Below are 27185 nucleotides of genomic sequence, written 5' to 3'. Positions count from 1 at the left end.
AGCGTGATTGAAATTGTGTGTTTTGCCTCAAACTTGTTGTTTCCTCAGGCGCAGATGCTGAACAGCTTGAATTATGACAGCATGTCTTCTACATTCTGTTAATCTTACTTCAGCCCTGTATGTTACAGAAAGGGCTGTATTTACCGGCTTCTATGGTGTGCTCTAATGTCGGACCCTCCCCCAATTGCTGGCAGATCGTGGAAAATTGCATCTGCACTCTGCGGAACCTCTCCTATCGCCTGGAGCTGGAGATGCCCCAGTCATGGCTGCTAGGGGCTCAGGAGCTGGACGGGCTGGTAAACAGCGAGTCCCCCAGCAAGGACGTGGACTCCAGCTGCTGGGGCAAGAAGAAGAAGAAAAAGAAGAAGAAAGGCTCGCAGGATGAGCAGGTGACTCGGCACAACTTGCAGTGCTCTGCCACTCCTGTAGGGGGCGCTCTCACCTATCTGCTTGATTAATGAGATCGGGTGGATGACATAGTGTGTTAGCAGGCTACGAAAGACCCAGAGCTGTTTTATGCTTTGCTGACATGACATGGGATAGTCAACACAATATATTTAGTTACCTACACTGAAATGAAATAAAATGTTTTATTTGCCATTTGCAAAAGTAGAGTACAGGTATGTTACTCAGAGGCTTACTAGGCATGTGAATGAGGACAGGATTCTACCCATCGACCTTCCAATAAGGCAAAGAGACCTAGCCTGCTGAGCATATAAGTTGCATTAAATGTATTAGTCCTCTGTAAACATGCCTCCCCATCTGACCGAGTTTGTGCCCCCGCAGTGGGACGGCGTTGGCCCCATCCCCGGTTTTTCCAAGGCCCCCAAGGGGGTAGAGATGCTGTGGCACCCAGCCGTGGTGAAGCCCTACCTGACGCTGCTGGCGGAGAGCTCGAACCCTGCCACGCTGGAGGGCTCAGCAGGGTCCCTGCAGAACCTCTCTGCGGGAAACTGGAAGGTGACCCCCCCCTCCCCCCCCACCCACCTCCTCTCATTGGCTGCTGTCTGTAGCTGGCCCTCGTGCTGTTGGTTTGAGCCCTTTTCCAAATATTTCTGGTTTAAGCAGGAATTTTAAACACAAACAGTAAACTGGTAAACAGCAGAAGATGGCCGGGCGTGATCTGCAAACGTCTCACACAAGCCTGTAACCACACATGGCACTTTTACAGTACGTGTTAAAAGTTTATGGGTGTGTTAACCTGAGGGAGGCTGTATAGCCAAAAGTCTCCATGCGCTGCCCCCTTAATAAACATTTAACGGCGACTGAAACTGAGTCCATCTTCACTTTTATGCGTGATGTTATCTGAAGCCAGGCTGTTATGGGTAACAGGATTGCTGAAGCATACCAAAGTCAACTGACTGTTTACCCTAAAAAATAAAACAAAACAAAAAATACATATTGCGGCAGAAGTACTGTTAAATGTTTAATGTTATTTGTCTCTTTGACGTCAGAAAAGGGAATATTTTGAATGTAGTAGCATAATTAGTACAGGGTTCAAAGAGAGAGCGAGGTTTGATGTGTGGTGTTAAAGGGATACAAACATAAAAATGCTGTATAAACTAGGATATAAAGGCCAAAAAAAAACATTATACTGAAACTGAAATAAAATATTTAATAAGAGTATGCATAAAAACCAAACTGTAAAATGCTATAACCTGGAATCCAGGACGCTGTGTGATATTGCAGTTTGTTTATGTAGCTTTATACCTGCCACAGCCCAGCATAAGTTTGCGGTTTTTGGGCTCCACTGCCCACCCTAGTGTAGCGACTGTTTGTGGCCTATAGGGGGCCCCACACATATGTCTGGATTGAGTGGTAGTGAACACCAGGGCTGGTTGCACCCTGCTCCAGCTCTCACGTGTGGGTCACAGGACTCTCTGGAGGGACCGGCTGGGTGTTTGCGTGTACAAGTTCAAAAAGTCATCCTTCCTTTATACCAGTGGTTCTCAAACTACACACTGCTGATTACCTAGATCAGGTGTGTTCAGTCAATCAGAAGCTGAAAGACAGCTGGGCCTTGTGTATGGGGCTGGGATAGCAGGAAAACAAGCAGGGCGGTGGGGCCCGAGGACCGAGTTTGAGAACCACCGCTTTATACAATAATGAAAAAGTCTGTGATTGGCTGGCATTTGCCCAGCCTTTGGATTGGCTAAGCAATTTGGGCTTGTGATTGGAGGGAATGGGCCCACCTTGGAACCCTGCACTAAACCGTGACCATGTGTGGTTTTATCCCCCCCGGCGCCCCCAGTTCGCAGCCTACATCCGGGCAGCAGTGCGCAAGGAGAAGGGCCTGCCCATCCTGGTGGAACTGCTGCGCATGGACAACGACCGCGTGGTCTGCTCTGTGGCCACAGCGTTGCGGAACATGGCCCTGGACGTGCGGAACAAGGAGCTCATAGGTGGGCCGCTTGGGCTTCAAAACCAATGATTCTTAACCCAGTTCTGGGACCCTGAGATAGTCCACATTTTTTACTCCCTCCCAGCTCCCAGCCAACCACAAACACCGAATTCCTAGTATGGGTGTGTCTTAAGCTGGAAGAGAGTAAAAATGTGGACTTTTGGGGGGGTCCCCCGGGACTGAGTTGAGAATCTAACTTTCTTTATTGCAAACCCTTTCCAGGCCTTCATCTTGGGAGGCATCCGACCGTAATGGGACAGGTCACTGCATTTCACTCATTTCCCAGCAACTGCTGTGTGAATGTGGGTGGGGGTTGTTTTGCTGAGATCTGGACAATGCTGCCGTTCCTTTAAGAAGGTGTTATTACTGGGGAGGGGCAAACTTTCCAGGCCAGAGGGTTGGCATGGAGCCTATTGGCCGGCTGGCTTGGAGTCCACTGGGGGGGCATCAGCGTGTCTTCGGGGCAGTAGGACAGGACCTGCCACGCCTCGCTTGTTAAACGTGTCAGCGGCCACCAGCAGGCAAATAACACACTTCGGTTTTGTGTTTTTCCTCAGGGAAGTACGCCATGCGCGACCTAGTGAACCGCCTGCCGGGCGGGAGCACCACGCTGCTGTCGGACGAGACGGTGGCCGCCATCTGCTGCACGCTGCACGAGGTCACCAGCAAGAACATGGAGAACGCCAAGGCGCTGGCCGACACAGGCGGCATCGAGAAGCTCGTCAGCATCACCAAAGGCAGGGGCGAGAGGTTCGTCGGGGCCCGCTCCGATTGGCCGGCAGCCTGCGTGGCGCAGCACTCGATTGGTCGCCTGATCAAGTCCCAGAAAGTACCCGGCAAAGTTCTTTAGTAGTTGACTAAGTTTGGGCGTCATGGATCAGGAATCTAGCTGGTAACCTGAAGGACATGAAACTACGTGCTTAACTAGAATTGACCCAATGAAATACACAGTTGATACTGTAGATACTGATATTGTTTGTAAGTCAGTTTGAATGAAAACAGCAGCCATGCAAGTAAGATATATTATAAAACATAATGTATAGCTAAAACAATTAGCTGACAACTGAAAAGATTAACTTGGTAAATGACATTAGCTCATAGTGCAAAATGTGGTAAGAAGCACTGAATGGGCTAATACATTAAAGGTTATCCTCATAATGACTGCTTAACTGACACCATTTACCTTACATATATTGACTTAATTCATCCATTTTGCAACTCGTTATTTGACACAGGAGCACACACTGGGTAGGATGCCAGCCTATCGGAAAGTGTAGTGAAAGTGTGTAGTTGTCATTGTTGACAGACCACAGCACACAATCACAAGATGTATCTGCATTTAACCCATATGTGACATAGCAGAGGGCAGCAGTACTTTGCTCAGGGCACCTCAGTCATGCCTTACTGCTTGGGGATTCGAACCAGCAACCTTTCAATCAGAAACACACTGCCCTACCTGTCAGGCCGCCACACTATTTTCAAAAGACCCGTTTGTGTAAACTGCATGTTTTAGAGGAGCCAGAGGAAATATACAATACATGGGGAGAAGACGGGGAAAAGAACTCAGAACCATCGGCAGGATTCAAACCCCCAACCCTCGGTGTCCTTTTTCTTCTCCCTGACTCAGGTACTCGATGAAGGTAGTAAAAGCAGCAGCTCAGGTTCTGAACACATTGTGGCAGTACAGAGACCTGCGCACCATTTATAAAAAGGTGAGGTGGTTACAAGACGAGGTGTGGGAATGATAAAATGTTGGGTTTCTTTAAGGGTGGGTTTAAATATCTCCTTTTTGTTGTGTGTTCAGGACGGGTGGAACCAGAACCATTTCATCACACCTGTTTCCACACTGGAGCGAGATAGGTACAAATCACAGCCCACCCTGCCATCCACGAACCTACAGATGTCACCTGTCATCCAGTCAGGTGAGTGCCTAAAACAGAGGATCATGGGAAATGTAGTCCCCGCTCTCATTAAAACCCAAAGCTTGTGAATAACATCTGAATATGTCAGTCTTCTCTGCTTGTCCCTCAGGTGGCAGTGCGACGTCCTCTCCTGCCATGTTGGGGATTAAAGAACATCGCTCAAATTATCAAAGAACACAGTCATCTATGCAATTCTATAATTATCAAGGAGATGGCAGTGTACATAAATACCAATCCACAAGTAAGCCTGAAGCTATCGTTCAGACAGCCATTCTGAAAGGCGTTTAGTAGCTCTGAGTGACCAAAAGAGGGTATAAAATAGTGTTGTGAGTGGCAAGGGCCCTCCACTAGTGCGGGCAACCCTGGGAATTATGGGTAAAATGCCACTGGGTCTGTCTACTTTAAGGCCTGCTAGGGAGTGATATTCCACAGGCACCCCGAGCACCGCAGGGCTGAGGCCGAGTTGGTGTGTGCTTGTGGGAGGTTACTTACACAAAAATGTTCCGAGGGCAGAAGGAAAAATAGTTCAAAGACAAGCAATCAGATTGTAGAGCAGGTGGGTCTAAGCAACTAGAGGAGGCGGGGCCAAAACATCTGATTCTGAGTCCTGACTCCTCTAGTTACTTAGACCCGCCTCCTCTACAATCTGATTGGTTATCTCTCAAACAATCATTTTTCCTTCTGCTCTCAACATTTTTGTGTAAGTAAAACTCCCATGAGCTTGGTGTGTATTCAGAGTTAGGCTCTTGCTGGTCAGCTTGTTCTGTTCATAAGTGCACTTTATGGACTTTTTGCCCCCTGCATGTGTGTCTCTTATAGCATCCAGGAAGCCATCACAGTATTTTACAGGGTCCTACTCCTCACCCACGAGAGAGGAGCCCAGACGAGGACAGGTGAGGGAGGGAGGTGGCTGTTTTGTTTTGGATCTTTGTTAACCCCCCACACACACACACACACACACACACACACACACACACACACACACACTCACACACACACACACACACTCACACACACACACACACACACACACACACACTCACACACACACACACTCACACACACACACACACACACACACACACACACACACACACACTCACACACACACACACTCACACACACACACACACACACTCACACACACACAGACTCACACACACACTCACACACACACTCACACACACACACACACACACTCACACACACACACACACACACACACACACACACACACACACTCACACACACACTCACACACACACTCACACACACACAGACTTTGAATTGACTGCATAAATTTGTTCATTTATTTATTTTTTAAATTCAGGTCTGCCCTTGTTTCAGTTCTAAATCCCCCTGACTGATGTTAACCAATGGTACCATTGTGCTAGCACTTTGCTCCTAAAGTCTAAAGACATACTGGGAGGGGGTCCTGGGCCCCCATGACCAGGATAAGTGGTTGAAAGATGGATGGATGGATGGATGGATGGATGGATGGATGGATGGATGGATGGATGGATGGATGGATGGATGGCATACTAATTTATGTGGGAGTGGGGTAGATTTGAAGCATTTCAATAAACAAACACAATCAGTTTATCCCATAAATTTTATGTCATATATGTACCTGTAATCCACTGTATGTGCAGTGACCCATAGCCTCCTTGTCCCCCCCCCCCCCACACTGTCACCAGCTGTACTATGCTGAGGATCCCAGCAGGAGGACCTATGATACCTACAGAAGGTACCTGCAGTCTCCACACAGCTACGAGGACTCCTACTTCGAGGATGGCGTCCATTACTCCTCCACAGCGGACTACGCGCCAGCGCCACACTCGCTGAAATCCACCACGAACTATGTGGACTTCTACTCGGCTGCAAGGAGGCCTTCGTACCGGGCGGAGCAGTATCCGGGTTCGCCAGACTCCTGGGTGTAGAGGCTCCGCCCCTTTTCTGGGGAATGGAGTCCCCTTATTGGCTTTTACCTGTACGTTTCATTGTTAAATGACTTTTGAACGTGGGTTTGTCAGGATGTAGGTGGACAGCAGAACGTCTAGCCAAAGAAGGAGATGGTGGAATGTGTGTTTCGTGTTGGTAAGAAAGAAGAATTATGAAGTGGGAGGGGCCTGAGCTGGGCCTGTTGGATGAAGTAGGAGGGGCCAGGGCTGGGCCTGTATGATGAAGTTGAAGGGGACTGGGCTGGGCCAATAGTATGAAGTAGGAGGGGCCAGGGATGGGCCTGTTGGATGAAGTTGGAGGGGGCTGGGCCAATAGGATGAAGCAGGAGGGGGCTGGGCTGGGCCTGTTGGATGAAGTTGGAGGGGGCTGGGCCAATATGATGAAGTGGGAGGGGCCAGGGCCAAATGTCTCTCTCTCCTGTGATGTACGTTTTCTTTTTTGTTTGTTTCTTTAAAGCTTGTAGCTGTGCTAGCATGTTGAAGGAGTGAGTAAAGTGAAGAAGGGTACGGGAATGTGACAGGACTGCGTATGTAGGGACAAGCCTTTCATAGCACTAAAAAAGAGGATCTAATGGTGTTAGTTTGTACAGAGGAATGAAATCATATTCCTTTCTTGTATTATTGCTGTACTTAATATTGAGATTGTGTACCGCCAAGAATCATGTACATTTTCTCCATTTTATTGTAAATACGGGGGAAAAAAAACTCTATCACTGGTTTTAAGCTCATGAGTGCCCATATAAGATTTGTGCCATGTCTAAATTACATAGAAATATAAATGCAAAGAAACTAGAGAATAATTTTGGAGCAGTGGGAAGCATGACACATGCATTCGAGTGTAATAAAATGACATATTTTTTGTTCTCGTTTTGTTTTTATTTTTAATGAATGCTGACAGTCGAGCTCTTTTCTGAGTGATGTTGCAGAGTCTATTTTTCCATTCGCTGTCCTGCGCCTCACATCGAATGGTTCACTGCCATTTTCTATGCACAGAGAACAGAAATAAACGTCAAAGTTACCTCCAGAAACAGCTTATTTCTTAACTCTCTGTCTCCTCTCGGTCTTTTTAAGGACACATCGGCATCTTGGGGAATAATAAACAACATCATCCGTTCTGTCGCTTGTCTTCTGCCCTGATTTTATCCGTCATTTGTCATGCAGTATCTTCAGTCTTTTTTGTTCATTGCTAAATTTTAAGATAAGATTTTAAGAAAACACGTTTGTAACAGTTCAGGAAATGTTGGATGATTATACCATTGTACACGTGTATTTTTTTGTTTTGCCAAGAATTTTAACAAAAATTTAAGGAAAAGTCGCTCTTTATGGAAAACCCACATATTCATCTGTCTGCCTGGAAGGGACTTCGGGAATCCAAAAAAAGCAAAATGATGATGTGATTCTCTTTGATGTATTAATAAATAGACCATTATAATGGGAGAATTGAGGTAAGGACACCTACAGTGGGCGGGGCTATCTAACACTCATATTTCATGTCAAGTTTGCTGGGCTCTTATAGGCTGAAGCGTGCATTGATTGACAGGTGGGTTGATCAGCCTGTAGATCTTGTCATGAAAGGTGACATTTTGTTCAAAACAACAACTGATCCCATTATGTGTTTCTGGCAATGAAATATGGATTTTATTTACCTTGGATATGAATGAGTTACAGGGTAATGACAACCGCAAATCAGTTTTTCTTTTAAAAATTAAAAGGGTTCTCAAACGTATTGACCCCACATATTATGAATTAAATCATGCATATTTTTATTAGCAATTTTAAACGCAATACAATGGTAGGATAAATAGTCATTATTTTTATTAGGTTAAATATTATTATGGGATTAGAAGTCAAATCCGGAGTCCGAAATTACTCGGGAGGAGAGCACAGAATAGGATGGCCTTGCTACTGTGCATTACGCAGCTGCTCCAAGACAGTGTTCAAATTACGGAGATCTATCTTCCAGCATAGATATATATTGATATTATCTGCGGAAAGACGGACTATTACCTCCACCAAGCAACACCAGCTGATCGGGGGTAAGAGATTGTTCAGAGACCCTCATGATTAGGTCATTAATGCAATGAGTGCGTCAAGTGTGAATGTCGTGCGGGCACGACGAGAAGAGGATGTTAGGGCCGCACCCACCTTCTGTCCAGGGAAAGCTGGCAGGGTCCCGCTTAGGGTGTGTTATCCGGCGGCTCGTCTGTTCACTGCCGTCTACCCAATACTGAAGCTGTTTTGCTTCCACGGTGGTATGGCCTGCCACCTTCTGGGTGTATTGCTTCCCGTTGTCACTACATTAAGTGATGTACACGGTATTTGTGGGACTTTTTAAACGGCTCCATATGAAGCAGACCCCCTCCCGTTAAAATGGCACTAAACATTAATCCACATCGACCAGGCTTCACACAATAGGTCAGCACCCTCCATAAATAATTCAACCAACTACGGTGAATTTAAAGGATTAACTATCATTATGACACTGAAACAACTTTTAGGCAAGTTAACTGTAACCCTACAACGGGGAAGGTACTACATGTGCGATGTAAACACGGTTGCGTAACCTTTCATAACTTCAGGGTGTGACGCAGTTGTTTTAACTTTTAGCCACTCCGCCTTCCCCTGAAAACCCTGGACAACAAAACTGACCGCTTTCTGAGTGCGATTTCAGAGATCTGAAGATGGTTCAAATGTCTAAGGTGCCAGGAAAAGAGATCCCATCGCTAAAGGCTGGCCACCCCCCAGCAGGTAAGCAGTTTCGTTCCCCTTTGTGAAGTTATAACCAGTGCTTAACCACTTGAAGTTAATGCATTGCAGTTTTGGAAATTATTTCCCTTATATTAAATGATTAAATCAACAGTATTTTGTTGACGCTTCTTCAAAGCCCGAACCAAAACGCCGTTAATGACTGAGATTTTCACTGGGTTATGGGTTAATTAAGTTTTTCGTCTGATAAAGAAACTCCGTTAATTAAGTAACGCTTTCTAAATAGTGGACTGCAGTCTTTCACTTTCGTTTTTGAAAGTACTGCACAGTTACGTTTCATTTCCTTTGCAGAGTAAGATTATAATAAGGATTCCTTTGTAGAGTTTCTCTTGTAGTGTTTAGATTTCAGTCTTTAGGCATAAAGTCATTATTATTATTGTTTCTGTTACAAAAAATCAATAAAAAGTCTTCTCTTTTGTGGTTCTCCTGCTGCTACTGCAACTTAAGTATGCTAATTATGGTTTGCAACAAGGTTAAATGAGATGTTATCTTTCTCCTTTATAAGAATTATAAATGCACATTTTATCGTATGTAGAAACGCCTCTAATTTATGAGTTGCTTTCTTTGTTCGGCGGTGAATTAAGCTGCACCTACTAATGAAACTAAAGTGAAGGCGAGGCTGGAAAATTACAGTGTCAGTGAAAGATGTAAATTAAGTCAGTGATTCACTGAGAGTCCAGACTCTTGCACCCTGCCGGCAAAGGCGTTTCCATAGTCGCCGTTCCAACAGATATATATATATATATATATATATATATATATATATATATATATATATATATATATATATATATATATATATATATGGATGGATGGATGCTTCAGGACCCACATATTTTCCTTGGTATTTTTGTCATGCCTGTAGAAGTTGGGGAGGGGGGATGGTTCAGATCCAGAGAATAAAATTCCAGAAAATCCTGACCAAGATTTTGTATCAAACAACCAATTGTATACCCTGTGACTGTGAATCTTTGCTGAACTGGCTGGTTGAAATAAAACCTCGGTCTGGATTTTTATTATATGGACTTGGAACTATCTGATCTATCCACTTCTGCTACCTGCTAGGTGAAAATCACACAAATTACGAACATTTATGGCATTATAGGCCACAACCCAAAAGTGTCCCCCCCCCCCCATCCCCCAGTTCCTACATCCCCTCTCATCATCCCTGAAGGTCAGAGGTGCTGTTGAGGGCTACGGTGTGACTTTGGGCTGGCTTTTCCTCTCCTCTGTTTTCTGAAGTTAATTCTCTGGGCTGGTAAATTGCGCCACAGGTGAGGCTCGAGGGACCAGCATCTGTTTGCTCTCTCTCTCTCAACAGTGAAAGCGGGGGGCAAGAGGGTGGCCAAGAAAAGTTCGGAGGAGAGTGGAAGTGCTGAGAAGGACACCAAGAGGCCAGCTGAGAAGCCGAGGTAGCAGGTCTGGGGAGGAGGCACATGGGGGTGCGGGGGATAGTGCACTGGCATGCGGATGCTGATCTCTGCTGTCCACCTCAGCTAGTAAACTAACCTGGAGTGAACATGGCTCTTCTATAGAATGGAGCTCAGTATATTTAGCTTGGACAGGAGGTGGGCAGGAATTATAGAATGAGCAAAGATTAAAAAGATTACTGTGCCTTTAAGAAACTTTGCTTCATCGCTATGTCAATGCAGCATTTCTGCACCCCTCTTTTTTATGGGTTGTTATAACTGGGTGGGCAAGTGGATGAAGAGGATTAATCCACCAGAAGAACATCCAGGTCTTGCTTACAGCAATGCCATACTGTGCTCTGTCTTGTTCCTGGAGTCTTCATTATTCTTGGGTAAAATCCTTATTATCTGTTATTCGGGAGCAGATGGTTGATGTTTGTGTTTGTGTTGGGTGTCTCTTGTGCATTTTAAGGCTTTTTCCAGATAAATATTCTGTGCCTCGGTCACATAAACAGTTTGTGGATTGCAAACAGTTCTGCTCTGAGGTGGTGACTCTCTGACAGCAGTTATAACTTTGCCGTATGTCACTAAAGAATCAGTCGAAATGTCTTCCCAGATCTCTCGCCACTTCTCCCGGAATGCAGTCGGTCAATATTTTGTTAGTGGGGACTCTTGAAAAGGTTAGTAGTTTTTTGCAGCAATGTTATCCTGCCGACATTCTTTCAAATATGTGCACAACACGGATGGGTCATTTTCTCCGCTCCCTGAAAAACAACACAGAATTAAGCCAGTTTGTGTGCTTTATCATCTGGTGCTTTATCATCCAATTAAATCGGTTTTAGTTCACATGAGTATCCTGTTATATCATGGGTTAGAACTTGTTACTTTATTGATCCCTGTGCTCTTCTTATTGCAGTATTTACAGACCTAAAGTGTAGCTGTATAATATATTTAATGATAAATTATAACTCGAAGATTAGGATTTCATGCATTTGACTATCTATCTATCTATGTATCTATCTATGTATCTATCTATCTATCTATCTATCTATCTATCTATCACTATATACCTCCTTATTCCACGATTAAATGACAGTTTTTTTTTTTTGCTTTTCAGTTGGGGCACGAGTTTCCCACCTCAGCAGTGAGCATCAGGCACAGCAACGTCATACCAGCCGTGGAGAAAACACACTCGCCTAAGGTCTTGCACATCCACCAGCCCCGCAAATGTTGAGTGAAGATCTTCATTCTGCAGACCATGGACGTCTAAACAGTTTAAACAGAGAAACCTGAGCGTTTGTTAGGTTTTCCATGTGACTGGGTTCCAGGGACCTAGACATTATCCTACACAAATGTCAGTCTTTCTCAATCAATTTGTCTGGAATATTAAGATGGAAATTACTTCCATAGAATTCCAGTGCTGAACACTGGCCTTAATTTTTTCTAATTTGTTTATACAAAAGCTCATTCATTTCTTCTCTTTAGTGTTTCTTGGGTTCAAGGCTAAATCTTTATTATATTAGTATTTGATGTAATCTTTAGTTATTAAAAAACTCCCAGTACTTAAGCTTCGTGATCATATCTGTACTTAATTTCATAAATATGAATTGTGCATTATTTCAAATTATACTGCGTTTTTGTAGATAATTGCCTGGCCACTTCACTGTAAGGCTGTGCAAAATCAGATCATTTGTCTTCCGTGTTAATCTTCAATTACAGCACGTTTTATTTTCTTGTGCTTCATGCCACCTACTCTCAGCAGTTATCAATGAGCTCACGTTTATGACCTTATAAAACCAAAATTTGTTGATGACATGCATGTTAATGGTAGCACCCCTCCTTTTGAAATATAACCTTAAACTGTGTTTCTGTGTATGATCGCTCTGCTTTGTCGTGTTGGGTATATCCAGAAAAGGTGTTAAAGAGCTTTAACATTTCAAGTTTTTATTATCCTGTGTACACAATACAGTGAAATTCACACCTAAAGACTGTAGTGCGAAATACATATAAGTTTAAAGTATTATCGTGTTGTGTTTGTTGTAGCGTGTAGCTCAGCGGGCTGAGTTGCTGTGCCTGTGATTGAAAGGTTGTGGGTTTGAGTCCTGCCTCAGCATGTCTGTGGGTCCTTGAGCAAGGCCCTTAACCCCCAGCTCCCTGGGCTCTGCTGTGGGTGGCTGCCCTTTGTGAGTGACTTGCTCTCACTTACAGAGAGCAACTGGGGGGTGGAGGGAGGCATAAAAAGAGTTTCCATGCAGGGATCAATCAATTATTAATCCTCCATGGATGGATAACACAGCAATACTTTATATGACAGTGCAGCATATGAAATTACTAAAAGAACAAAGTAATGCAATATGGGGGTGAGGTTGTACAAAGTGTCAATAGTACAGTATATAATATTAATAAAGTGCAGAAGTTGCATATTGAGAGTAGTGTGGAAGAGTGTGTGGTGGAGATACAGGTCAGCAAGTGATTAGCAGCCTGAAGGCTCAGGGAGAGCGGATGGTGTGGGTGGTGAAGCACTGGTAGCATTTCCTAAAAGGGTGGAGTATGAAGAGGGTGTGAGCCAGGTGGCTGGCATCCCTGGTGATGGAGACAGTAAGTACAGCAGCTGATGATAAATATTTTTTCTTTTTTGGGGGGGTGGGTAGGTAGTGACTGTTCACTGTTAGAAAAAAGTACTATTTTGTACCTCTGAGGGTACAATTACTTGTAAGGCTGTAACCTCAAGGGTCTGCCGATAGTAACCTAGCTGTAAGTAAATGTACATTTTAGTCTAATTTAAGAAGATTTACAGAAATGTACGCTGAGGAACAGTTTTTGTACTTGTGGGGGTTTTTTGTCACTTGCAGTAGCTATGGAGAATCGTTTCTGAAGCGTTAATGGTGCACCTCAGGAAGCCAGTATACCGCTTCATCCACTTGCTGAAAAAACAGTGGAATTGTCTCACCAGGTTTCTTGCCACTTTCCGAAACAGTCGATTTTATGCGGGGATGGGTCCGGAGAACGATAGATGGATGAACTTCTCGTATTTCTCTGTTGCGTGTGCAATTCCTTCATAGCCCACTAGATGGAAGCAAAATCTTATTTTGAGGTATTGCAGGTTTTTTTTTCCCATTGTCATTGTGTTTATAAAGTCAAAACAATTGAACTAAACTCCTACATTATCCATCCATTTCCTGAAACCGCTTATCTTATTCAGGGTCGCGGGGGGTGCCAACCATTTGTAGAGCACACTCACACACGCTTACCTATGGGTAACCCCAGTTAGCCTCAGGATGTTTTTGAGCTGTGGGGAAAAACCAAAGTACCAGGAGGAAACCCCACGACGACACGGGAAGAGCATGCAAACCCTGGCGGAGACTTGAACTAAAGTGGTTAGGTGACAGCGCAAAGCACTGCACCACTGCGGTTACGTTATGATACCGTTTATTACTGACACAAGGCACCTGACTGGGTATTTTGTTTTTAATTTCGAGGTAAGTTTCCTAAGTAATCTTTTCCAGGCAGTTTTTCCACAGTTACACTATATAAAACATAATTTTTGCTATTATATTTTTCTTGTAATCAATACTTATGCGTCTGGTTTTTCTTGAAACCACAATACTTCACTAGCTAGTTCAAAATATTTCCTTTCCCACCAGAAGTAGCGATGTATCTGTAGAGGCTACAAATTTGCCCTGTATTTAATTTTATTTGTTAATATAAGCTACTATAAGAAGGAAAACATTTGCAAATCGATCTTGTATGGGGAAAGCAGCATTCCCTTGTGTTCTGTTTTAAGGATCGGGATGACTTTGGGGATACTTATAAACTTACCTTATATACACATAGTCCGTAGGTCTATATAAATATTTTTTGTTGCTGTGACTTGATCCACAGGAATGAGTTTATGCCAGAAGATTGCCCTGCACTTTCTGGCAGTAGACGTGATTCTTCTTCACCGTGCTGATTAAAGTAGCATCCAGGCACTATTTTTTAAAAAGATTTTTAACCTATAAGTAGCCCGTCTTTGCGTTCTGATATACGCTTCATACTTGAGCGATGGCGAATTTGACCGCGTGTGTGTCGAAATTTCACACAAGGCATTTTGTAGAGTAAATATTTTACAGTTAAAAATGTATAACCGCGACTCCAAAAGTGTTTAGTTTGTAATGGGATTTTGGGCACGATCGATTTATTCATCCTGACAGTGTTTTTTAATGAATTGTCTAGTCTTTGTTTTACCAGGCGTAGGTTGCTGAGTGGAGGAATTTTTTTTCTCAACAACAGACTCCTAAATATCTCCATCTCATTGCTCAAAATTAGGTAGGTTTTATTATATACATATAGAACATAAATGAGGTCTCTTGGAATTCCATGAAGGGCGTCCCCTTTGTACTCTGTGCTGTCTGGAATAGTTACCAGTTCCTTTCACCACCCTATATCCTATAAGTAATTGGATGTTACTAGTGGATAAAGGGTTGGGAATAATTGTTACTAGTAACTTCAAAATGACCTCAGAAAATATCCATTGCAGTTGATCAGGCGTGGTCAGGTCAGGTTGGAGAGCATGCACTGATATAGTGCATTGCCGCACCCAGCAGATGACAAAACACCTCAGGATTTCAGTTGATAGCCCCCCAGGGCGACACAAGATCCAGTCCCACCCTTCGGAAATGGCCATCTATCTGCCCCAGCCAGGTGTTATGTGGGCGTGCCCTTGGCCTGATCCAGCCACTTTGGTTCACAGCAATGAGGATCCTGTGAGCCGAATCACCCCCAGGGAAACGCACCACATGGCCGAAGTGCCGAATCTGAACCTCCCTCACGATGCAGGTAATGTGCGTCATTCAGGACACCCTGAGCAACCTCTCATTCTCCACAAAGTCAAACCAGCAGTACCCAGTGATTCTCTGAAGAGAAAAAGTACCAAAGGAGTCCAGTCTTTGTCTCAGGTCACTGGATAGCATGCATGTCCCGCAACCATGCAGTGAAATAGGGAGCCCTAGGACTGTAAAGACTTGGACCTTTGTCCACTTGCAAAGATATCAGGAACGCCACACATCCCTTTCCAGTGACCTCATGACCCCTCATGCTCTTCCAATCTGTCTACTGAATTCATAGGAAGAGTCACCAGAGACATGAATGTCACTGCCGAGGTAAGTGAACCTCTCAATGTGGTCGACATTCTCTCTGCAGACAGACACACTGCTGAAGGCTGTGCCCAAGAGGTCATTGAAGGCCTGGATCTTGTTTTTTATCCAGGACATTCACAAGCCCAGACACTCAGACTCCTCGCTTAGTCACTCCATTGACTCTGTGAAGATCACAGAATCGTCGGCAAAGTCAAGATCAATAAATCTTTCTTCACCAACATATGCCCCACAGCTGCTGGACCCCACGACCTTGCCCAACACCAAGTCCATGCAAGCACTGAACAGAGTAGGAGCAGGAATACACCAAATTCCAAAATCAACTGGGAAGAATGTAGAGGTTCTGCCTCCACTCTGCATCACACTCACAGTATCAGTGTACAGGCCGTCCATGATGTCCAGTAACTTCGGGGGGGGGGGGGGGGGGGGTCCCGCAAATTCTCAGGATGTGCCACAGGGCAGCTGGATCAACTGAATGGAATGCCTTATCAAAATCAACAAAGGCTGCAAAGAAATTCTGCCAATATTCGCATTCGAACTCGATGAGAACCTTCAGGAAAGTTAATAAAACATCTCAATAATATCCAGGGTGCCCTGCGAGATGAAACGTCTCCTGGGAACACCAGCAACACCAACACAACCTTCAGCAACCTTCAGGGTCTTGTCACAGAAGGCCTCCCACATAACATTAGAATAAGCACACAAACTGTGTGCAGACTCATTAGAAACAGCTTGATCTTGGAGTCTGGTCAGGTCCAGCCTCATTCTTCTAGTAGGTAGTAACCTTCTGGACCAAAGCTGAATCTTCAGAGTAGCAACAAGTCTCTTGTCAGAATCCACAAACTGGGTGCTTCTGTAGACCCTGTGGTTCTACCTCCAATGACTGCCCAGGACGATGTGTTCGGTCTCCATCACTGGAGTAACGATATGGTTCAAGGCACTGGAACCTGGATCCAGTGACCTGTAGCCCCTGATCTTTTGCATAGCCAAGGAACATGGACCCACTTTCACCACAGCAGCCAGACCTCTAGGGACCGACACAATCCTCATAGCCAGCCATGTCAGTGCCAGTAGTTGCACTGAAGTCACCCATGATCAGCAGAGTGTGACCTCGTGGGCACCCATCAACCACCAAATAAAGTTACGAATAAAATGTCTCCCTCATTGAGGCATCACTCACAGCAGTCTGAGCCCCAAGACAACAGACAAAACACCCAGAGAGTGCCTGAATCTCATAATACGCTCGTTGAAAGGAGAGACATCGGACACCATCGGGAGGAGCCGATCCACCAAAGCAACAGCTACACCCTGAGTATGTCAGCCATGAAAGCGACCTGACTAATAATATGTGTACCCATCTAAAGAGATCTGGCCGCTCCCCGGTCTCAGAGAGTGTCGCCACTGATATGTAGAGTTTATGAAGCACCTCTAACAGTAGAGGAAGATGGTTATTATGCCGGCGAAACAAGACATTCCACACGTCGACTTGGATGGGCCACCTTGAATTAGGACCCGGCTGCTGCCGTGCGGCGGGTGACGCCTCAGCACTGCACCAGTCGGTTCGGCATTTTCGACCGGCCTGGTGATGAGGCTCTGGAGGGCTTTCCCCCCCCCACCGTCCACTTCATGGTGCGTGCAGCCTTCCTGTAGGCAGCTGCAGCAGAGCTACTCCCACAGAGAGCAGAAAGGAGTGTGCTGTGTGAAAAACATCTGACAGCCCAAATGATTCAGCCAAACGTCGACCGGGCGGCTACTTAAAATAATGTAATATTAAACTAAACACAGAAGAATAGCAGTGACTTTACATAAAGTAACAATAATCTCCAATGAGATTTTTATTCTAAAACACAGCTAATGTTACTAAATGAGCTAAATGTTATTTAATATGGTTCATGCAACTGCTTTGTACAGACGGAGAGCAATTATTCACAGGGGACAGAAACAAAATATAAGAAGATTATACAGGAAAACAAAAAAGAAATTGCTGCAATTGTCCAATTGAATGGGTCCAGGTTTCCAGTGACCTGGTGCAGGACAAACAGTTGGAGGATGGATGGGTGGATGTAGTAACGATCATCACCAGAAGGGAAAAGGCTCTGTTCACCTTGAATGAAATGGAGCGTCACGGGCAGTATGGTGGCTCTTAATGCTGGGGTTATGATGTAGACCAGGGGCTCTGTATCACGAAGCTGGATTTGTGGGTTTGCAAGATAACTTGGAGGATTAAAGTAGTCCGGCCTAAATGTAAAGGAATGACATTAAAGTCAAATGTAAACTGGGGCACCTTAAATCAGATTCATACAGGATACTGCAACTATTACTGTGACTATGGCAGCCTTGCCCACTAAAGGTAGCTCTAATTAATCGCTGCACTCTCAGGGACTTGAAGCTACTTGTTGTATTTATGAATGTCTTATTAATAGTCTGTTTAATCCTGAACGTCTTTAATTTCATGCTTGCTGCTATGCTGGCAGATTAATTCGACCGCAGATCCAGCAGGATAACATCACGTGCTGACGTGGAGGTAGACCCCGGCATCCCTACGCCCTTCTTTGGAGTGGTGCCTCAGCCAAATTCCGGCACCCCGCCTGTGGGATATTAAGACATTTTGGCTGCACTCTCCTCCTCATCTCTCCCAAGGCCCTTATTATAGGGGAGTGTGGGGGGGGTTCAGATTTGGCCTGTCTAACTGTGCATGAATACCTAAAGGATACAGGACACCATGGAGAGATTATTAATGCGCAAGCATGTTCCCAGGGCCGTCCAGGACTCGTGTCTGCATTAGAGTGTTGCTCAAAGTCCTGGGGGTTTCGTAAATGTAACAGAAATCAATATCGCATTTATGCATGCCTGCCTGCAACAGCTACCTCAGCTGTTTATTATCCCAAACAGTCAGAACCCAAATAGATTCATTCATTCATTCATTCATTTTCCATACCTACTTGTCTGTTGCCTCTTTTCAATCATAATATTGGCAAATGTCATAATATTGATTAGGCATCTGCTTTACTGCTACTGTGTAAAGAATGCTTTCATTTCTAATCATAATAGTAATACATTATATAAAATCTATTCTTAGTACTAGGACTGTATATGAAGAATGCTTTAATTTCCAGTCTTATTACTAGCACCGATCTTAATGGCAGTAATCTAGCATATCCATGAAATATTCTTGCCTTTTTAATTAAGTTGCTTTTTATGTTCAGATCTTGAGTTTGGCTGTTTTATCGGTCAGGCCACATTTCACAGGTGATGAAATCCACAGGATGCCCTCAACCCGAACCTGGTCACAGCATGAAGAAGGAGGAGGGAGGTTGTGATTTTGGGATCCGCGTCTGTTTTTGTTTGGGTGTGAGCAGAGTTCAGCCATCGTAAAATGCTAAATGCTTAAAAACAGCTTGTAAAATCCACAAATCCTGCAGAGAGACTGTAATATAAAGTCATTCCATTTGGGGGTGAGGTCACCATGGGAGTGACATTAGCCAAACAGATTTTATATCGTCTTCTCCCCTTGGGCTCATATTCGTGAGGCTGTTTGTAATTTCCAGCGGGATAACTTTGCTCAGGACAGCCCTCAACACTGCGTGCATCCCCTGCTTTCTGAACACTCGCCAGTCACTCAGCAGCGATCTGTCAGGCGGTTCTGGAGTGGCGTGTTTGACTGGGAACACACTGCAGTCCAAAAACAACCCCAAACCACACCCCGGTAGATATGTGACACGGCACTTAATGAAATGAGTCATTGTCACAGAATCACATTTGTTCCATGACCCTTTCTCTACCTTCGGATCGGAATCATAGCTGCTGTAGAATTATTTTCTATTCACTCACTTTGATCCGTCCGCTTCTTACTGCTCATGCTGGTCAGGGTCACTGGGTCACTCAGTAAAATGTGCACTGCATTATTTATTATACATGCGCAATAAAAAATAAATATATACAGCAGAATAGTTTTCTAAAAATACATTTGATATGGAATACATGATGGTAAGGTTATATAGTCAGTATTGTTTTCAACTGGCATTCGTTTAGATTGCTTTTGTTTCTAAGAAAAAAATAAAGATTGTTTTTCTACAAAAGTTCAGTTTTTTCAGTTACTAATACTTGCTAGTTGTTCATGCGGAGTCATGAATAAATCACTCCTAACCCTAGATCTGCATTTTACTCTGCATATTCTGCATTGCATTGCATCCAGGGTGGATGGTCTTGCACTAGTCCAGATTCTTAGCTACAAAAGAGCTTAGATATCAGGTTTTAAAGTCTTGAGGATAGAGCATAGCGTTATGTTTGTTATCAATATACACGCACAAAATATCAGTTATTTAGAATTTGTTAATATCAGACAAGTGTCCAGGCAAATGTCTTGCTCGTAAACGGAATATGGCTCCTTTATAAAGCCTTTTCACAAAGCTGTCCAGTCATTCTTCCATTGATCCATCGTCCAAACTTACCCAGTATAGAATCGTTTGAAGATTTGAGTTTATACCTGGAAGCAAATGACACAGGGCAGAGGAACACCTTGGGTAGGATGAAAGTCCCATTATGGGGCGCTCAGTAATTCTTGTTTAATGAAACGTACAAAAGACAATTCCAATGTAATGAGAAACGAGACTGTCAGATGGCAGCGTTATTCCATTCCTTTTGATTGTTATGAGGTCTTTCTTCCTCGCGGTGTCACTGCAGATACAACTGAACGTAATTTATCTGAGCGACGCTTCTGTAATTATTGGCTTGAGTTACAACACTTCACGTAACAATTCATCATACTTAAGACGGTAAGGTGCAATAGTTTGAAATACAGCTCTTATGTGCCGTCTAAGCTACCTGATTTTGTTTGCTCGTTTGATCTTTCCACACGTAATATTATTATTTATGCATAATATCATAATACAGAAAAATGCATACCATAGATTACTCTAAAAGCCAGGTATTACACGACTTATGGTTGGTCTAACAACTCACACACTGAATAAGATAATTTAACAGGATAATGCACGGGCTCCAATAGAAAATACAGACTGGTACGCATTCTTATAAACAAGTACATATTATTTATGTGAACCTTACCGACAGTCTAAGAAACAAAACGCTTAACTTTAACGATTGGAACATGCATAATTATTTCTGTTCCACACAAACATGTTGCTTAACCCCGCGACGCATATACAAAATGAATTTTCTGGAGATAATTTGGTATGTGTTGATGTTAAAGTTGGTTGTTACTTAAACTAAACACAATATGTGATTTATTTGTATAACATTGTTATACAAATTGTTAGCTGGCTGGTTGTGGCAAATATTTATCATTTTTGCGCTACTTTGAGGGAGGAGCGGGCAATTCTTTTGCCGGGAAGGTAAACTCGGGTCACTCTTTGTCGAGCATCGCGGGTGTCGTTAATCGATCGCGGCACGCTGGTGCGATGTGAGCCGTCGCTGGTGCCCGTGGCCTCGGCTCCCCCCGGTATGACCTCACGGCCGAAAGCGCCGCGAGGGAGGAGCTGAGCGGCGCGCTAGCTCCCGTCCGGCCATTCATGTGGAGATAAGCGCCAGGGAAAAAAACTTTTCAGCCGGCGCTTCATGACTTAAAACAGGTAATATATGACTCTTTTCTTATAAATGGGAGAAAAAAATATCGAGATTTATATCGAGTTCTATGCTGTACTGCGGATGCGGTGGTGAAACCGAAATGAAGCAGTTTAAGGAGTCGCTGGGAAGTTGGTGAATGGTGCGGTTAAAACGGGGCTGCGGTTTTAGCAGGAAAACGGTTTAGACAGATAAATTTTAGATGGTTTAATTAAAACGACTATTGGTACTTCTCCGTATCTTAAAGAACAACGTTTTTGTAAAGTCAAGCCCTAAAGGCTGCTGTTATGTGACGGAGGGACTGAGTGCCTAGAAAGTTTGTTAAACATGTCAAGGCATTTCACTCGGACTCCGTTCTTTATGAAGTTTTGCTGTCGACGGAGCGGTTCGTGCGGAAAAATTTAGCGTCTTTTGTGCGTTTCTCCATCTTCCCATGTGAAGGTTTGTTACCCTGTGACAGCAATGGCAAATGCTTTCAATTTGAGATTCAGCTACAAGTGTCCATCTTGAATTCACCGCCTATTTGTTTCGATGTTGTTGGGGGGAGAAAGAAGTTTGTATAACACTTAATGCTCATTTAATAAATACTCCGTAGTCTAATTGAACACGTCTTGTGTCGTGTGGAGAAACGCCTTAGTGCATCTGACTCTTTTCACAAGTCTCTAAAGAAACAAGCTTTGAGAGGAAACTTTGCGCTGTGTGTAAATGCATTTATACTAACTTTACATATTCCTTAATTAAATACACATTATTCCTTGTTTGTGAAAAGTTTCCCCGAGTGTAGCCAACGATAACTTAATTTCCATTGAATGTACCTTTTACCCCCAAGGATCCATACTGCTTTGTGTTAAATACGACAGTGAATCATGTGTAGTTTTTGTAAATTGAGTATACAAATCCCAAATCTAGGCAATTTTTGTCCTCCTGTTGGACTTCAGTCGAGTCAAAGCGTAACTTTTAGTTTAATTACAGTTATTACTACTTTGGGTGTTAGTTTTAGCAGTCAGCTGGTTCCACATCAAGCTGTAAAGCACTTTTAACTCTCCAGACAGTTCATGCTGCGATGCTGTGCTGGGCTTGGTGGTGTAGCCGCGGATCTCTGAAAATGGCTTGCAGCTCAAATACACTTTAAGAAATGCTTTCTAAACGTGCTGTTGTTCATGGTATGTTGCGGCGTGTGTGTTTAAACGAAAGAAGTGAGTTCGATGTCAAGATCTGCGTAATCCAAATGCTTCGTTAGGCTTTTTTTCTTGGGGGGGGGGGGATGCTGGCTTCGGATTTTTAACCCATCTAAAATGTTTTAACATCAGTGGAAGCATTATGTGATTTTTAGCTTCGGTACAGCTGTCCAGTCATTTGGGTGCCTTACCCCCACCCTCGAGAGGTTAGACTTCACTGTAAGGTACACGGACAACTGTTGTGCTTCTGTCTGTTACCAGTATTGTTTTAATCCTTGGGGTACATGAGTAGGAACTTTTGTGGCAAGACAAGTGGGATTTTGTCGCTGTGTCTTAAGCCCCCACTGTGGGCAATTCGGACAAAACTCCCAGCCACAGGGGAGATTGGGTCTAGCTGTTCGTAGCCAGTCTGGAGAGGGGACAAGGTGCTTTGGCAAATCAAGGCGGCAGGCTGCGGGGAAGCTCTGATCCAGCAGCACCCCCGGAGTCAGTCAAGTAAGCCCAGTGCTTTGGTTAAATGGGTCAGCCTGATACCTAGTGTTTTGTTAAAAACTAAATGTAAAGTGTGATAAATTAGTAAGTTGTATTTGTGCTGGCGTCTCCCACAAGTGTTAACTGTGCAGTTTCATGGTTTGCTCAAAGCATGATAAAACCATGAGCTCTAGTTCTGTATGGAGTAGGACAGTTCTCTGTATGTCCCCTATTGTTTGTTAAACCCTGGTTTCCTCTTTCGCATTGATAGGCTGCTTGTGGGTGGTGGTCTGTTAACTGCAGGCTCTCTGGTTTTGATGGACAGCTGAACCAGACATGCCATGCTGCGAGCCTTCGATCTCTTACATCATGTTCACCAGATTGGTCAAGGTGCTTTGGGGTGGGGAGGGGAGGGGGTTTGACGCAAGACTCAGGGTAACGTAGGTCATTGCCCCCTCCCAAAAGACTCAGCAAGGCCATGCAACACAAACAGTTTCGGTACTGTTGCTTCTCATATAACCTTTTCTGACTTTGTTTTTTGTACCGCTTTTGGTTGTGGCTTGAGTTTACCTGTTGATTTTTGGGGTGCATTTTCTACTACAGACCTCCTCCTGAACTGCACATTTCCTCTGCCTTTGGTTCCACACTGAATAAAGATGGCAGTGCACATTCAATAACTCTTGAGTTGTTTTGCTCCTGGGACATCAGTGTAATTTATGTGAAGGCTTAGGTTTTTGGCCAAAGAGCAGCTTGAGTTGGGGGTGTGGTGTTGAATTAAGAACTAATACAACTACTGTACCACCTAGGGAAAAATTGTTTTCGGAGCCAGTTTAAGAAAGTACCGCGTAACCGCAGTATGTGAAATATTTTGGCTGGTCGAGTATTTTAATGCTCTGAAATTTGGCACATTCTCCGTATTAGCAGTTTAATTTTGCGTTCCTGGCAGGATCCCTGTGAAACGATCAGACTGTTTTCACTGCGGTATGTGGAAATGTGCGTGAGAGTAGGTTTCTGCTAATTTCATCACGCCTCTTCTCTCGGTGGCGGTTTGTGACGGGTGTTTTGAAGGGACACCGACGTGTAGGTTGTCAGCTGTGATTTCAGAGTGATGTGCACAAGTGTGGGTGAAGTGAGGTGCCCTTACAAAACACCATCATGCACAGATTTTTTTTTTTTTTTAGTAATTCCCCCCCACGCACCCTTTGCTATGCAAGCCCATGGCCAATAACTATTTGAATGTATTTTTATATGTGTTTAACTAGTGTAATTTTTCCACCTGTTTTGTACATAGCTGTCATCCAGCAGGTCAATGTGTTGCACAACCCACTGGTAAAATATACTGGTGAATCAGGATGTGATTTGTGTGGCTAAACTCTGGGGGTGGGTTGAGAGATTCTGTAGGTTTAGGAGACCTGCAGGACAGGATGTTTTGTTTACTCTCACAAGTGAAAGTAGATGAGGAGAGCTGCTGAAACTGGAAAGGTGTCCAAAAGCTCTTGAACTCTTAATGTCAACAAGGGCTGCTTGTCAAGTGAAAGCCGAACTTTAAACATTGCAGGTGAATGCTTAACCCTAAACAAACAAGAGGTAGCCTGTGGGGCTGTCGACCTGGCCTTTGTCTAACCCCCCACCCCACCCCAAACACAGTTCAGGTTACCACACTTTATCAAACGGGGTTTGCTTTCGGTATCTGCTCTGTGTGGCATAGCTGCTGGACTTTGCGCCCTCCCCTGCAGGGCAGAACGCAAACAGGAAATGACATCATGAATCACAGACAACAGGTATTGGCAGTATGCTGCTCTCATACAAATGCTGCTGACTGATGTAAGTTTTGCTTTCCTGATTGACCTGTTATTGTCCTTTGACAGTTTAAATAATTGCTTTCTGAAAGGTATGTTGAGGTCCATCAGGATGGCACCCCCGGGACTCAGACAACCTTCAGGTCGGAAATGTGTTCCCTAAATCTTTCCACCATGCTACACAGAAGAGATTAAAGCCTGGTATGTTCAAGGGTGCAGTGGCTGGTGCCCTACGGTGACCTAAACCTGCCAATGTTTGCTTCTCTGTTGTTTGGATGGAAGCTGGAGACGGCGTGTATAGTGGTGCCGTGAGGCAGGGTGGATGCTCTCCAGGTGAGAGGAAGCAGTTTATGAAGTGCCTTCACACCTTTCCCGGCCGAGATCCATTTACGTAATGTGTCCATGCCAGAAGGCGTAGCATTGCGCCGTGATGGCTGATGAACGCCTTAAGCCTCCCTTCTCCTGTGACGTTTGGCAGAGAGGACGGCAGAGAGCGCACTTTCGGCAGATCTCTTTATGGTGTCATGGCATGCCTTCCCAGTCAGTCCGGCCAGGTTTTGACATGCGGAGCTGGTTAAAAAGAACACTCACTTCTTGTAAATGCATTTGGATTTTTATTTGTTTATTTTGCTGTGAACTGTCTGTGCAGGGTTACGGAAAATGCTTTTGCACCCGTGAGTTAATTTTGAGTCCCGAATGATTTTGTGGTGTTAATGGATTGGGATGTTAATTTGCTACATCGAAGAATCTTCCGCGTCTTTTTCTGCTTCTAAGCTCAGTTACATAGTTCTGCTGAATATATAAGGTGTTTATTTTACTTTAGGAAAGCCATCTTAGAAACTAGCTGTACTGTTTTGGAAGGCCTTTCAGTATTCGATATAAATAACCGTGATACTTTTTTTAAGCAGTCTACCATTTAGGTCAAAGATTTTTTAAGGAGAGCTTGGTGAGGTAAAAAGCTGAGGTGCAGTTGTGGTGTCTTTCATCTTGTAGTTTTTACAGTTTACCATAGAGGGAAGCTTACTGTCCTGCATGATTGGGATAACCCGACTGCGACATCATCCTGCTCACAGGTCTTATTGGTGACCGCGGCCACCATGGCCGTGACCCCAGACACTCTGCCTGATCCGTCGCCAGAGATGTCATCTGCGTTTTCCCACTATGGACTTGAAGGCTGCCACATGCCGATGATGTCTAAGGTTCAAAGGAGAAGCACGCATGATGTGTTTAAAATGGGCTCAAGTTCTGCATGGTGGATGTCAATCATGCATTCATTTTATGACCTGGCCGCTAAGAGATCCTTTTTAGAGCAAATGCTAGGAATGTTGTTGCATGTTTGGCGTTATGGGGCTTCTTGATGGCTTTGCTACTGACCAAAGACTGACTGTCTGGTTCATACATTACCTGCAGATCCTTTTAATGCCAGTGTTTCTGCAGGAGTCTGTAACCCTCCCCTGTTCACAGCTTGGCAGACATGCTGTTAGCGTGTTTCAGTTTGACTTTATTGCCTGGAATTAACACGTTTAATGAGATTTCCGTTCCTGGCTACCACGCCAAGATTTTGCACCTATGCGAGGTGACCTGGCATTTTCCCGTTTGGAGCACGAAGGTGTTACCTAATATTTAAATGGGTTTTTCCTCAAAGACTCGTAAAGGTCGTGGCATGGAGTGTCTCTGGTTGCCATGGAAACCACAACCTGCCGACTGCGAATCCAGTCGATGAGACTCGTTTGCTTGGGTGGGGGGGGGGATTTAGACGGCCCCGTCTGCTTGGTTGCTCATCGTTGCTCTGTCTGATGGGGTGGGGGGTTAATGCTGACACGTTGGATGATGGGTGACTTTTAGCCAATCTACCGAACGCTGCCAGCTGATTGACCACTGCTTCCATCACTGCTTCTCGCCTGGTTTCCTTTGACACGCATAGTTCAGCCTGATCGAGATCCGCCCCCCTTCGTTAACTGAACATTGTGAATACTCTCCCCAGCCGCTTTCGTCTGGGATTGAGGCAGCACACTGTTAAATCAGAACGACGTGCCCAACTGCTGTTGATCTTCCCCGCTGAGTGTCTCTCCTGTTAATCACTCCACTGACAGCTCTCATGGAAGCCTGCGATTGCGGCCTGTCATGCCTGAGGTCTGTTAACCATTGAGTTCATCCTGCCATTATTTCCTGAAGCATAACCCAATTGTTTTTGGGGTGCACTGACAGGGAAAAGCAGTATTTTTGCTTCAGGTTGTCTGGCTCTTCACAGTGCTTCTTAGAACTTCTGGTTGGAGCAAAGAAAGTTTGACCCCCCCCCCCCACGTTTCCTCTGAGGTGCTCCGGGTCCCTGCCGGCTCTTGTACCTTTTAGGGAGGCGGGTGTCCCGTCATGCCCCATCGGATGCTCTTTCCTAATCTCCTCTCCACATCAACTCAGAACTTGCCCACCTCTTGTTCCCAGCCGTACTGCCTCCCTACATCCCGAAGCATTTTTGTTTTTTTCCTTAGGCCAGGCGCAGAGATTTCCCAGCGTGCACCACACATACGTTTCCATTTGCGCGGTTCATAAATAGAACCAT

The 27185-nt window shown here is 44.4% G+C and overlaps 3 protein-coding genes across 4 annotated transcripts in view; all 3 read left to right on the top strand.

Annotated features, from left to right (window-relative positions):
* The window catches only part of LOC125718031 (plakophilin-4-like), an 88832-nt gene extending 81685 nt beyond the window's left edge, over window positions 1-7147 (top strand). Inside the window, exons 15-23 of the mRNA XM_048991544.1 lie at window positions 195-389; window positions 787-960; window positions 2252-2402; window positions 2959-3151; window positions 4029-4113; window positions 4206-4323; window positions 4433-4564; window positions 5143-5216; window positions 6021-7147. Coding sequence (XP_048847501.1) covers window positions 195-389; window positions 787-960; window positions 2252-2402; window positions 2959-3151; window positions 4029-4113; window positions 4206-4323; window positions 4433-4564; window positions 5143-5216; window positions 6021-6263 — 1365 coding nt within the window. The 3' untranslated portion in view covers window positions 6264-7147. The remainder of the gene's footprint in view (window positions 1-194; window positions 390-786; window positions 961-2251; window positions 2403-2958; window positions 3152-4028; window positions 4114-4205; window positions 4324-4432; window positions 4565-5142; window positions 5217-6020) is intronic.
* A 1725-nt stretch (window positions 7148-8872) lies between these two features.
* On the top strand, window positions 8873-12479 carry LOC125717965 (death-associated protein-like 1-A). Its single transcript, XM_048991429.1, has 4 exons — window positions 8873-9032; window positions 10372-10462; window positions 11076-11139; window positions 11577-12479. The coding sequence occupies exons 1-4, from the start codon at window positions 8966-8968 to the stop codon at window positions 11691-11693; spliced, it is 339 nt and encodes a 112-aa protein (XP_048847386.1). The 5' UTR covers window positions 8873-8965; the 3' UTR covers window positions 11694-12479.
* An 8499-nt stretch (window positions 12480-20978) lies between these two features.
* The window catches only part of LOC125750822 (protein TANC1-like), a 93648-nt gene continuing 87441 nt past the window's right edge, over window positions 20979-27185 (top strand). The window contains exon 1 of one of the 2 annotated variants that reach the window (XM_049029145.1): window positions 20979-21185. The gene's annotated coding sequence lies outside the window, so the exon portion shown is untranslated. The remainder of the gene's footprint in view (window positions 21186-27185) is intronic. The other variant, XM_049029227.1, reaches the window with a different exon arrangement.

Source organism: Brienomyrus brachyistius, chromosome 1 (assembly GCF_023856365.1).
Source record: "Brienomyrus brachyistius isolate T26 chromosome 1, BBRACH_0.4, whole genome shotgun sequence".
NCBI classification, from domain to species: Eukaryota; Metazoa; Chordata; class Actinopteri; order Osteoglossiformes; family Mormyridae; genus Brienomyrus; species Brienomyrus brachyistius.
The sequence above is the reverse complement of the archived record's forward strand: the minus strand, read 5'-3'. Positions and strand labels throughout refer to the sequence as shown.

Excerpts from the sequence above, each read along its gene's own strand:
- LOC125717965 (XM_048991429.1), top strand. The coding sequence starts at position 8,966 with ATGGTTCAAATGTCTAAGGTGCCAGGAAAAGAGATCCCATCGCTAAAG. Across the intron at positions 10,463-11,075 it reads AGGCCAGCTGAGAAGCCGAG|ATCTCTCGCCACTTCTCCCG; the intron begins GTAGCAGGTCTG and ends ATGTCTTCCCAG. Across the intron at positions 11,140-11,576 it reads TAGTGGGGACTCTTGAAAAG|TTGGGGCACGAGTTTCCCAC; the intron begins GTTAGTAGTTTT and ends TTTGCTTTTCAG.